Source organism: Lethenteron reissneri, chromosome 17 (assembly GCF_015708825.2).
Source record: "Lethenteron reissneri isolate LAM-NWPU_2019-01 chromosome 17, ASM1570882v1, whole genome shotgun sequence".
NCBI classification, from domain to species: Eukaryota; Metazoa; Chordata; class Hyperoartia; order Petromyzontiformes; family Petromyzontidae; genus Lethenteron; species Lethenteron reissneri.
In genome coordinates, this window is record NC_083795.1 from 9,075,872 (window position 1) to 9,089,029 (window position 13,158).

Below are 13,158 nucleotides of genomic sequence, written 5' to 3' on the forward strand. Positions count from 1 at the left end.
TATCCACTGCTGCATGAATATCAAGATGCTGTCTGTAACTTGAATATGTTCTCTCATACGTGTGTTTATCGTTCTATTTCTAAATATAATACTAAGCGTACACTTCTCCATGATCCTTGTAAAATGTATATTGTATCCACACTTGCCACTTCATTTGTGTCCATATTTCTTATTCATATGTCAAAGCAGATAATATGCGTCCATAAGAACTATACGATACTCTCTGTGTACAAACGCGTGTTGGAAAGTGTTATCGAAACCTTGCGTATTCATGATTATTTTTTTTCTTCTTCGCGTCATTTCCAACAACAAATGTAAGAAACGTCTTTCACACATCTCCGAGAAACGTATATGTTAACATCACGCTATTCCGATAATGCAAGTTCCTTTTGAAACTTCGACAAGTTTTATTGTTCACACAGAAATTCGTAGTGTGTCTCCACGTCAAGTACAAAAATGTTCAGTTCATCTGCTTCTTGGATTTCCAGACAAATATGCAGCTGCATTTGTTTAATTAAGCAAACCGTAAGTCACACTTGTAAAAAAAATGCTGCTGGCTTGCTTAACAATAATATGGAACGTTGGTCTGCAAAGTCTGATGGACTAAATCCATATTTTATATTGATGTGGAGATGGCACAACGAACTTCTTCTGCTGTATCCAAATGTTTTCATGAAATTACCTAAATATGTTGCTGGGCACGAGCGTGTTTAACACGTGGCAGGCTTTCGCGACCAATATTATCCATAATCGAGGTTTTTGGGGTTAGATAACGTAAATATAAATGTGTTGTTAAACCTGCTGCCACAACGCTGGCTGTCGCCTGATGATGCTGGTTGTAATTACCGGCGAAACTTCATAGTGCTCGAATTGTACATGTTGTGGGTTTACTCTCCAACGCACAACCGGTGTGCTGAATTTGTAACGAATTGGCATGTTTTGTTCACGTGACAAACTTTAAGAATTGGGCTGTATCGGGTTGGTGGCAGGTTTAACGAAACATGTATATTTACGCGATATAACCCAAAACAAAGCATTAATTATGGCACGAGTGTGTTTTTTTTTATTTGAGTCAAAAGAGGGCGCCAGCTGAGAGGGTTGTGAATCGAGCTGCAACGGGGCGCCTCTCGATAGCCCGCGGGTGCATTTTACAGAGACCACAGTGCAAAAAACTCTACAAAGCCATTAAAATGTAGAGGAAAGCTAGCGTACCTTAATGCCAGGAGAATGAAAATAGCACACACGCACGCACGCACCAGTGATAGAGTTATACGGCTATTGTGGACCGAAATGTATGCTACTCTATAGGACCTAATTGTTTTTTTCCCCACGTTAATTGTAAAATATACGCGTGTATTTATACGCAGCTCGTCTTAAATATGTACAACATTTTACATATGTATGTAAAGCGGTCTGTATTTACAACATCTCGAGGTTCAATGTTAGTTGTGATATATATTCTCATTAATTAAATGTGAGCGTTATCTCGGGGGGGGGGGGGGGGACGACGACACGTCAGACAATCGTCTCAATGCTATTAGCGTTCTTGTTCTATTAAAATTGCGGCTTTAACAATGCTCGGTCTCTTGGCGCATTACAAAAAACACTAAGTCAGCAATTCAAGTGTTCACCGTAATAACAATAATATTAACCCCTCTAAAGGGGAGAGTTTATCCGGATTAATCGATTGAATCCGGTTATAAAATCAGTTGAGGAAAAGCAACAATGATACAAGTTGCAGTCGTCTTAACTGTCTAATACAACAGAGAGACAAGCGCCATCGGGAATGTGCAGCGTGCAAGCTGTGCCAACAAAGACGGGAGTGTGTGTGTGTTTAATTCGTTTCATGTCTGGGAGAGGGTAGTGGTGTTTTGGGGATGGGGAGGGGGGTACGGGGTGCATTGTTTCGCTCCCAACCCCGCGTCTCCCCCGACACCTCCTCCAGCACCCCCCTCTCTCGGCAGGCCACCGTGGTGATGTACGTGACGCGCGCGAACCCGCGCACTCTGCGCTCTGCCGAGCCGTGAGAGCGCGGTTCGCTCCGGGACCGCGGCCACCGACCCGAGCCCCCCCCCCCCCGCGCCGTGTCGGGGATGTGGGGCACCCTCGCTCGCAGGCACACGGAGAGGGGCGCAAGGACGGCACCGACGCGCCCCCTGGGACCATGAGTGAGCCCACCCCGCTGGGCGCCGTGACACTGGGGCGCCTCGATCGCCGCTCGTGGGGGTGGTGCTGCTGATGTTGATGGTGGTGGTGGCGATGATGGAGGAGAAGGGTTTCAAGGCAGAGCCGGCGTGCGCGGCAGGTAACGAGGATGAAAATGACACTCGGAGGGCTATGCTGAACCTCACGGCGGATGAAGTCGTAGGATGCGAACCCGGGAAAGGCTTAAGTTTTAGAATCCTAGCCGGGTGCCTGCTTTCCCTCCTCATCCTCTCCACGCTCTTCGGGAACACGCTCGTGTGTGCCGCCGTCATCAAATTCCGGCACCTGCGCTCCAAAGTCACCAACTACTTTGTGATCTCTCTGGCAGTCTCGGACCTCTTCGTGGCCCTGCTGGTGATGCCGTGGAAGGCGATCACCGAGGTGGCGGGATTCTGGCCCTTCGGAGCCTTCTGCAATGTGTGGGTGGCATTCGACATCATGTGCTCCACTGCCTCCATCCTCAACCTGTGCGTGATCAGCGTGGACCGCTACTGGGCGATCTCCAGCCCGTTCCGCTACGAGCGCAAGATGACCCAGCGGGTGGCCTTCGTGATGATCAGCGTGGCGTGGACACTGTCCGTGCTCATCTCCTTCATCCCGGTGCAGCTTAACTGGCACAAAGCTCAGCACGTGCAGCAGACGTGGGAGTTCCACAACGCCAGTGACGGTGGCGACGTGGACGCGAACGTGCCCGAGAACTGCGACTCGAGCCTCAACCGCACCTACGCCATCTCGTCGTCCCTCATCAGCTTTTACATCCCAGTGGCAATCATGATCGTCACCTACACCAAGATATACCGCATCGCGCAGAGGCAAATCCGCCGCATTGCCTCACTGGAGAGGGCCGCCGAGCACGCTCACAATTGCCAACTCAATCCGAACGACTGCCCCAACGAGATGTCGTTCAAGACGTCCTTCAAGAAGGAGACCAAGGTGCTGAAGACGCTCTCGGTCATCATGGGAGTGTTTGTGTTCTGCTGGCTCCCGTTTTTCATCCTGAACTGCGTGGTGCCCTTCTGCGACAGCGCAGGAGTCGAGGGGGATGACGAGCAACAGCAGCAGCAGCAGCACCCGCTGTGCGTGAGCGAGACCACGTTCAGTATCTTCGTATGGTTCGGCTGGGCCAACTCGTCTCTGAACCCCATCATATACGCCTTCAACGCCGACTTTCGCAAAGCCTTCTCTACCCTGCTTGGGTGCAACACGCTGTGCGCCAGCACGCCGGTCGAGACGGTGAACCTGAGCAACGAGGTCGCCTCCTACCCCCACGACGTGACGAGCAACCACAAGGACGGCGGCGCCAACTACGTGCAGTTCATCCCGCACGTGGTCATCGTCAACGACGATAGCGACGGCGACTTCGACAAAGTTCCCGAGGAGTCGCGGAGCATGCGGGAGGACAGGTCCGGCATCGACCACCGGCTGGACTGCGATGAAGACGTGAGTCTCGAGACCATCACACCCTTCACTCCCAACGGGGTGCACGAAACGTAGCTCGGACGCAAGCTTGAGCAGAGTGAACAAAACAAGAACTCCCGTGGAACATTTCACACGAAGGATAAGACTGCCTTAGGATCGCTTGACTGAACAAAGAGTCCCTTCAGAATCATTACGTTCTGCTTTTAAGATTGTTGTGTTGAGGAGCTCAAACGTTCAGTGGGGGTGATATGCTGCTGTACTAGTAATATGTCTTTAACAAGAGCCAGTTAAGTGGGACCACTGTAGCCAGAACTTATATTTAAACAGTATTGGTTCATTCACCGATATTCCAGAACTGCTGCTTTGAAAGACGACTTTTATTCAGATATTGTGAACAGTATTGATTCATAACGTCATTATGAAAGTATTAACGCGTTATGAGACGTTAAAAACAAACTTTTTTGAAACAGACATTAACTTTTGTTGTTTTGCTTAAGGTAACAAAAGAAGTTTAGCACTGCCACGCTAAAAGAATATAGCTGTATTCATGAACATATTAGGACAGTGGTTGGATATTTAGAATGTCTTTAGTCAAACTAGAAATAAATAAATACAGTAATGCACTTTCATGATGCCCTGTTTCAGTACCCTGGACAGCTCCATTTGAGTGTTTCACCCCGTTGAGTAGCATTTAATTTATGTGCCTGATCATGCTACAAGTGCAGTGGTTCACTTTATTAACCCAACAGCAGAAACCATTTGCTGTGAAATATTGCTGTCAACCATTGTAATTTTAGAATTGGCAATAAATTTTAATTTATTTTGGAATAACCTCTTGCCCTGTGTTTATTCTCTTTTTCTCTCTTCTTTAACCTGGCTCATATTCTCGGAAATGTATTGAACCATCCTGAAAACACATAACACTAAAAAAAACTTTAATAGTAAAATATACTTTTCCATAATCAACAAATCAATATAGACTTACTTAACTTGCATTATCTGTAGTGTGGTGTCAAATTTGATACTAAATAAGAATATATCTTCCTTTACCATTGATCCACATCTTTAGTTTAATGTGACCATAAAAGTAATATAAACCATGAGGAGTAAAAATATGTTCTGTAAGTAAAGCGTATTTCTTGTTTGTAATAGATTCATAGGATAAGCAAATCCACGAGCATAATAGCATTCCGTATAAGAATAATGTTTGTACATCTGTTGGGATATTGTTCTTATTTTCCTTAGGGTTTGTTCCAATAGTTAACTCAACATTGTTTTTGTGAAAGCAGTCTTTCCAATGTAATTATTCTCCACAAAATGTGTTTTATTTCTTCCTGAATGTATTATCCAGCCAAGCACATGCAATGGAGTTTAATGTATCAAACATTGCATATTGTATATGTCATGAATAAAAATATTTTTTTTATAATACATTCCTAAATTAGGTGACACAATATGTGTCATTTATTGTACAATTTCTGCACCAAATATAAAAAGTCAATCATTTCGCAAAAATGTAACTCATAATGACAATTAGCACCCGATGCAAATTCATGGGCACGAAGTGCAATGTTTGCGCAACATTGAGAACAATTTCTCATTAGCGCCATTGACACACTTTAGGACTTGAATTTTACGTAATAAAAAAAAACGTATCCGCTGTTTAATACGGTTGAATTAATTCCATGGAGAAGTAGGGGGTCCTCATTTAGTCAGCTAAAGATAGTCACTTTTATTATTAACATTTATATATTTAATAATGGCATGGAGGTGCCTGCTAATGGATATGCCCTTGTCCCTTGATGAGATGGGCGGGGCCACATTAGCATCCGAATTACGTACGAAAAGAAAACCACAGAGCTAAGTTATTTGAGCAAAACAAAATTATTATAAAACCAACCTCTGCAGTAAAGTCAGCCACAGTAATTGTTGGACTAGGATGGTGTGAGGAAAATCTGTTTTGTCTGACAATTAGACGACCAATTACTGTGCAGTATGAGGATGACATATTACTGATATTCCAAAAACCTGAAACTTGAAAACTGCAGTCTAATATGATTCAGAGAGCTGAGTTTACAATTTTAGCATTTGGCTCAACGCAATTTATCTAATCATGGCAACATAAAAATGCACTATTTAACATTCACGGATACAATCTAGGATTTTATTCCAATGCCTCTTAATATGATTGGTTCCATTGATGATACATTTGTAAAGGCGAACATTACGTGATTATAACGAAGCTAAAATGAGGAGAACTCGGACAAATGAAAGCTTCCCCCACCTATTGCTTTTACCATGCTTGGAACAGGTTGTGCAGGTTGGTAGGCAAGTGGGAAACATTAGTTTAGATGTTTTAGTTGTTAATTGGTTACTTTATGAGATACTAATTATGTTGTGCCTATGCATAACACACATTGGTAATAATATTTTTAAAAATTGCTATTTTCAGGATAGGCTCGTACATTGTATGCATGAGATCCATTTTGAGCCTCCAAACAATCAAGTAATCAAGCAAATCAACTACCACCAGATGTGTGGCTGTGGCAATTATAGCTCTGAACCTTCATTACACTCAACGCAAGTGGAGAAGGGAGACATGGTCCCTTTTGCATATTTAATACAAATCTCACAATGTATGCCCTGGACGCGGTGATCAATTATCAGTGGAGATTGATATCTCAATGAGTCCTGGACACTGCTCTTCACCAGTAAGCAGTGACCACCTAGGTGAAGTATGGTCAATCAACCTCAACAACCAGCAGTGGAAGGACAAAGGACTAAATAATATACATTTGTTATTATTGTATATGGTAAAGTACATGCATTTTCAAGGGCATTGTTGTACAACACATCGATGCAATCGAACTTTATCTTAACAAAAGTTATTTTACTTAAAAAAATGGCATTCATGCTTATAATTTGTGTCGTTCGTAAACAACCGCCGTTGAGATGTTATTTTTGAATAATTGTTTAGCCGAAGAAACGTAATTGCTTCGTTAGATATGCTGGTGTTGTTCGCTCCATTATGAAACGTAGTTAATTAAAGCAGAATTGGCACATGTTGTTCTCGTGATTACACATTATATCGCACATGTACGTATGTATGTTGAAGTTCTTTTGCACCGTACGTAGCCAACCATGCTAATCGGAGGTGCAGGGGAAGGACAACAAACTAAACACAAAAAATCAGTTCTAAAGAAATTAGTTGTCAACCTAGGTGATTTAAAAGTGCGTAGCTACAGTGGCTTCCTAATATCTGAAGGAAGAGCATTCTGAACGGCCGCAGAAGTGCATCTGAAAGCGCGCAATGCAGTAACCGTTTTTGTTCAGTGGTTAGCCAACAATTTTTTAAGTACTTTTAAAAATTACCTAGATCTTTTTAAATCTAGTTAACAAAAAATAGCAATTGCATGTACAGTATAGTAATACGCAAGCTCTATGAATGGAAGATTAATCAATGAGGCACCTCATTCCACAGTGTCAAGCTGGACACATTCCAAACATATTTATATAGATTCAACAGAATAATATATACAGCTCTATTGAGTACCATTTGTATGCTGGCTCTGTAACATAACTGAGCGAAACAAGACAGAGCATTCAATGTGGTGCCAGGAATGTCCGTGGAGTGCATGGATCTCAAGATTATTGCAGTTTGGTTATTGACATTCAGTTATCACGTACACTGCTGGACCCCTACACTGTGTGGCTCATAGCTCTGGGTTGCACCATTGGTGGAAATTCATCAGCGTTAATGCCTTTTGTCAAGGATTTGAGACAGCAACATGTTTATCTGTAAGCAACACAGCAAGCACGTTCCCTATGGCAAATACAAAATGCCTTAACATTTGGGAACAGCATGGTGGCCTTGTATAAAATTCCATTCCATTTGTTTTTAGATGAAAGGTAATATTTACCATGTAAAACAAAAGTAGAATTTATTTATTTTCACAAGCATGATAAACCAATGAAGATATAACAAAAAAGGCTCGGATATGTCCAAAAAACAATGTTTGCATGCACAACGCAACATCACAATGGGAAAGAAAAATAAAAAAGTGTGTTTTCCTATTGAAATAATTTTGGCTGCACCTATTAATGTTTTTTCCAACAAGCATCAGCATGGTTATACAGGGTGGGATGGAAGAACATATGCCTGACCCTGCATTCATCGTCTACAAAGGTAATGGCGCAGCCCCGCAATCCACTTTTCACGCTGTTAGAATAAGGGCCTCCACTAAAGGGCATAGGTAGATCTGTAGAGATCCACCTATGCTTTTCCCATTATTACAATGAATTTGAAATGTTGACTTGTGAGATTACCTGCTCACACCACTGCTGGTGGAAAGGCCTCCACTAGAGTGAGCTCTAGAGAGCCTTGATAGAAGGCATTTTGGCCGACTCTTCTCTGCTGGCCGGGGGTCTTGGAATAGGTGGAAGTACCCACACTTTTTCTCACGACACATAACCTGCCGTTTTACTAACTGTGGTGTACCCTAAATTTCGATTTAAAGCTTTCGTGACTGCAGGGATTTATCTTCTTGGTTCTTTCGGTAAAGTCACGTGACTTTATCGAAAGAACCAAGAAGATGTGGTGTACCCGTTTATACTGTTGGTGGGTATTCAAGAAACATGCACCATTATTTCAAGTATCATGCCGGGATATGAAACTGACGACCTCTGGATTGTAAGTCCAGTGTAATAACCTTATACCACGGCAGTATCCCACTTTTGAATGTACCATAGTGCAAATATTGCATTACAAATGGTGAAGGGGCATATTGCCAGAGGGTGAACAGCTAGTAGGGCAATAACTCTGGGTCGGTTTCTCGGAGGAGACCTGCAATGTCAGATGTGTGCTGATGCCTTTCTACAAATTGAACTGAGCTCTTTCACACTAAATGTACCCTGATTCCAGCATCCTTGTGGAGAGAGGTGTGGAGCATTCAAGAAACGTTTCCATATTGTTTTCCTGTGGCACACCACAATATTGAACCAGCGACCTCTGCATTGCAAGTCCGGTGCACTGACCATTACACAACAGCAGCCTCTCATAAATCAAGAAAGTGGAATCATATATATTGAGAGGGAGATGGCGAACTGAACCACCACTTTGGGCTTAGAGCTTCTGGTTGCAGCACTTACAAACCTGTGCAGTTTGTGCAAGATCCCAGGAAGCCCAATTAATAAACCTGACATCATCCTGTTTGAGAGTCCCACTGCCAATGTACCAGCCAGCTGTGGTTTCAGCCGCATCACCTCTACATAACAAAGGCTCAGTCCCATTTACAGCAGCCGCACCATTACATCAGCCGCACCTTAACAACTCTTGGAACCTCCCAGTTCAACCAGTCTACACAACAAAGGCTCATTCCTAGCAGCGGCTTTAGCCGCACCAACTTCACAATAATAATTATATCCAGGGGCCTACCTTGGCTCCTCCCACCCTCAACCAATATATATACAAGGACGGTTTTCTTGGAATTGCTCTTACTTGATACAGCAATCGTGCTGTGACGGTTCCACCTGAAGACGGAAGCTTGTGTTGCCTCTGAAACGTCGTGATTTTGTTTAACTTTTATTAATTATATTTTTTTACCTACGTGACTTTACCGAAAAAACCTAAGAATATGACTATAATAGCAATGTTTGTCCTCCTCTCACCATTCAGAGAGCCCCTCTCAGTTTAGAACTGTGAACAATGGGTCGAATCTGCGAGTTTTCACGAAGTTTTTTTTTACTTTTTAGAAAAATGTTTACAGGGGTGGGCATATTGACATCCCATTTTTGCTCACTGGACAAGGAATTTTACCGTTTCAAGAGTGAAATGAGATGAATTTGCTCCTCCTGGGTCAAAATTTAACCGAGAACCCCAGAGTTGCCAAGCCCATTATATCCACACTCAGGAGCAGTCTACCAGAGTATTAGAGATTTTCACATCTTTGTAACTTTTACATGTTTTTGTTTCCTCCTTGAAAACAACAACAGTTAAATATCATGAAATAGTATTCCTTGATTTATTCCTCATACATATGATGAATAATGGATACATGCATGAATAAGTGTGATTATTAATGGTTATATGAAGTCACATAGCTCAGTAAGCTCTAGGACACAATGTGTGGGTGGCGGTTACCCATCCACATAATAACCATGCTAAACTCTGCTTGCCATCGGTGATAATACAAGGCCAGCCATATTCTTGGTGATTTGATCATAGGTTGCTACATGACGTGCCCTAATGGGCAATGTGGACAGATCACTTGTTCTACTGTGTACTATCATGCGTCCTGCCTTCACAAACCCACGTTGATCAGCATAATGAAGTATGGTAAAATAACCTCCATGACCCACAAGGTATGGTTGGGCCCTCATCCAGTACAAATATATTTTGTCAGCTTAATTGTTGACTTTTGATCTTATTTTGAATTAGCATTCATAACATTGAATTCCCACAGAAAGTCATTTTAAACTAATCCCAACAATCACCATTCTATGTTTATATCACAGCAAATAAGATAATTTATTTTAAGATTATTTCTCTCCCTCATCAGTGCGTGAATGCCATTGGTTACCGATGAGAGCTGTCCAGAAAGCCAATTTAGCGTTTTCTGCAACTAATCCTATTTTCATTTTACCATATAAAGCCCACCGAGCTGTATAGCTCTTTTTCAGAAGCAACCTAGCCACAAATGATAGCTCAACAGAGTGGCTCATGATGTGTAAATGTATAGCAGCCAAATACTCTCAAATGCATGTTTCTAAATGTGGAGGAAAACACCGGATTACCTGGAGAAAAATTCACGCGATCACGGGGAGAACATGCAAACTCAATATATACCAGGCGTCAGGGTCGGGATGGAACTCACGACCTCCTGGATACCAGGCGAGGTAGTTAACATCTTGCCACCGTGCTGTCCCTAATAATGTTACCTGACTCTAACTGAGCTTAGTGAAGGAAATGAGAGGCTGCCGTGTCCCTCGCACAACACGAGGGGCTGCTATATCACGGTTGAGGAGGCTAATTGTGAAGTGACAATGAACCAGATCATGGGTGTCCCTGCAGGATGGCACGATTCAATGAGTTTAATGGCAGAGTGAGCATGTCCCGAGAAAAAGGCAGGCCCATATCTTGGGTATCAGTGTCGGAAATGACTGTTCAAATCATTGTTAGATTGCATATAACCATTTTGTGCGAAATTATGTTCCGTCCAGACGACAAAAATCATGCAACTAGCAGGAATAATTACTATCTGCATTTCAGTAGAGGAAATTAAATCAAGAACAATGGTCACCCGATAATACAATGTCGATAGTTTAACACAATATTATATGCAATTAATTATATACCATCTTGTAATTTTATGAAATAAAGGAGGGGATAGAACAATCTGATTTGTAACATACGAGGTGGGGAATCACCTTCAGCAATTGGCCTGTATGTTATCCTCTTCCAGAATGAAAGCATGTAAAACATTATTACGCACAAATAATTAATTTACCAATAAAGTGGTGCAACCTTTTATCAGCCGGAGCCGAAGATGAGTGTCAGGTCTTTCTGGGACATGACTCACAGCATTAAAAAACACTGTCTTTATAAATATTATAAAAAAATATATGAAATAATAATCATGGCGTGTATCAAATATAGTATGCTACTTATTGTATTTTTTTCATTCAGGTATTTTATAAATGTGATAAATGAGTTACCAAATTATGAATGTTAAAACTTAATTATATATAAACGCATTAACCAATATGTCTTTGCTTAATTCATGAGGATGAAGCTAAGCTTATAGATGTTGACATTAATAGCCGTGCTTAAATATGTTCACGATGAAACAATGCTTAAATATGTTCACGATGAAACAATGCATTCGAATATTTTCATTTTTTGTGTGTAGGCAACATTGCAAAAGCAACACAAGAGATGAATCTCATAATCTGTGAAGCTATATTTGTACATGTAACCTTTTTATACGGCCACCATAATGGGGACATGGTAGTTCATAATAAGAATAATTAGTGCCATGTGAATGAAGGGTTCAACCCCTCAGTCAGTAAGCAGATCTAAGGACTATACAGAGTTGATGAGGACAAACCTGAGGATGATGTAATTACGATAATGAAAATAGTTGTTCGTTAAATAGAAAATCCCAATTATAATTTTGTTCTCTAATTCACAGCCCTTTAATCAGTGCACTCCTGGATGTGAAGGCCTCCCCGTGCCATGTCAGTCATGGGAGTTAATTGACCATACTTCACCCATCTGGCCAGTCTGGGTTATTTGGGGTGTGAGGAACTTAGAACTGGTTCCGATATCACTTGCCACTGATGTTAGCACAGGCCGAGAATCACCCCAGATCGCCAGGTAACCACTCTCCCCATTTGCAGAATTATTATTGTTGAATTGTTGTGATTTAATTCCACTTAAAACATATTACATGCTATCTTAATGTAATTTGGAAACCTATGCAACTGTCGAGTACTTCGCCCATGTGTGTGTGTTTTTTTAAACAGGAATTTCTGTGATTCATAAATAGTTTCATTACTTTGAATTGAGGAATGCATTAGGAGGTGTCAATCTCTAAATAATGCAATGAATACACAACATGCATTAAATTCACTTGAATTAATCGTGTGATGCAAATATCCTATGTATGTTCTAATTATTTATTTCGCGGTTGGTCTGCATGCAGCTGGTATATTCAAAATGGTGGTATTTATGCAACCACAAGGGAATTGTTTATATGACAATCAACATAAAATAACAACAGATTTTTTTTATTAAAAAAATGCAATATGTTACACAAATTGAAAAACAAGCATGAATATTAAATCCAATATTTACAAATACTGAATCAAGAGGAAACATTGTGGGTCAAGACATATACAGCCACTTCATTTCAATCCGCCGCTGGATGGGGGCTTCCCCGTGGGAGTAATTTGAGCATTCTTCACTGGGATGATCACTGTTAGGAGGCGAAAGCAGAAAGAGTAGACATTGGAGAATAGAAGTCGAGTACAACAGTAGACTTTGCTGCACTGCCCTTTGTTGCCCATAACATAGCCCAAAAACCCTATTACAACCTCACACTATGAGACCTCCTTTACTAATACTACCTATTACAACTTTTTTTTTCGATTTAAAGCTTTCGTGACTGCAGGGATTCATCTTCTTGGTTTTTTCGGTAAAGTCACGTAGAAGGGAAATAACTTAAAAAAATGTTTATTTTATTATTTTATTATATCCCTTCTACGTGACTTTACCGAAAGAACCAAGAAGACTATTACAACCTGTTTGTGCATGGTGTTCACCCATCACTGCACTAACTAGGTTCAAAAGAACTGCTTAGCGTTTGAGATCTGATTAGATCGGATGCATGCAGGTGAATGGGTCAAAGGCTGAGTCATAACACACTGTGCTTCCATAATTGTCTTAATATGTACATTGATCAACTGTATTTTTATGGTGTACTTAAGTTTTACATTCCGAGTAAACAAGATGTTGGAATCAGGGTACATTTAGTG

At 41.5% G+C, this 13,158-nt stretch overlaps 1 protein-coding gene across 1 annotated transcript; it reads left to right on the plus strand.

Annotated features, from left to right (window-relative positions):
- Positions 1-2,027: 2,027 nt before the first annotated feature.
- On the plus strand, positions 2,028-4,538 carry LOC133343213 (D(1) dopamine receptor-like). The gene has a single exon (XM_061552650.1). The coding sequence runs from the start codon at positions 2,239-2,241 to the stop codon at positions 3,697-3,699; it is 1,461 nt and encodes a 486-aa protein (XP_061408634.1). The 5' UTR covers positions 2,028-2,238; the 3' UTR covers positions 3,700-4,538.
- The last annotated feature ends 8,620 nt before the right edge of the window (positions 4,539-13,158 follow it).

Bases quoted from the DNA above. Each gene is read 5' to 3' on its own strand.
- LOC133343213 (XM_061552650.1), top strand. From the start codon at position 2,239: ATGTTGATGGTGGTGGTGGCGATGATGGAGGAGAAGGGTTTCAAGGCA.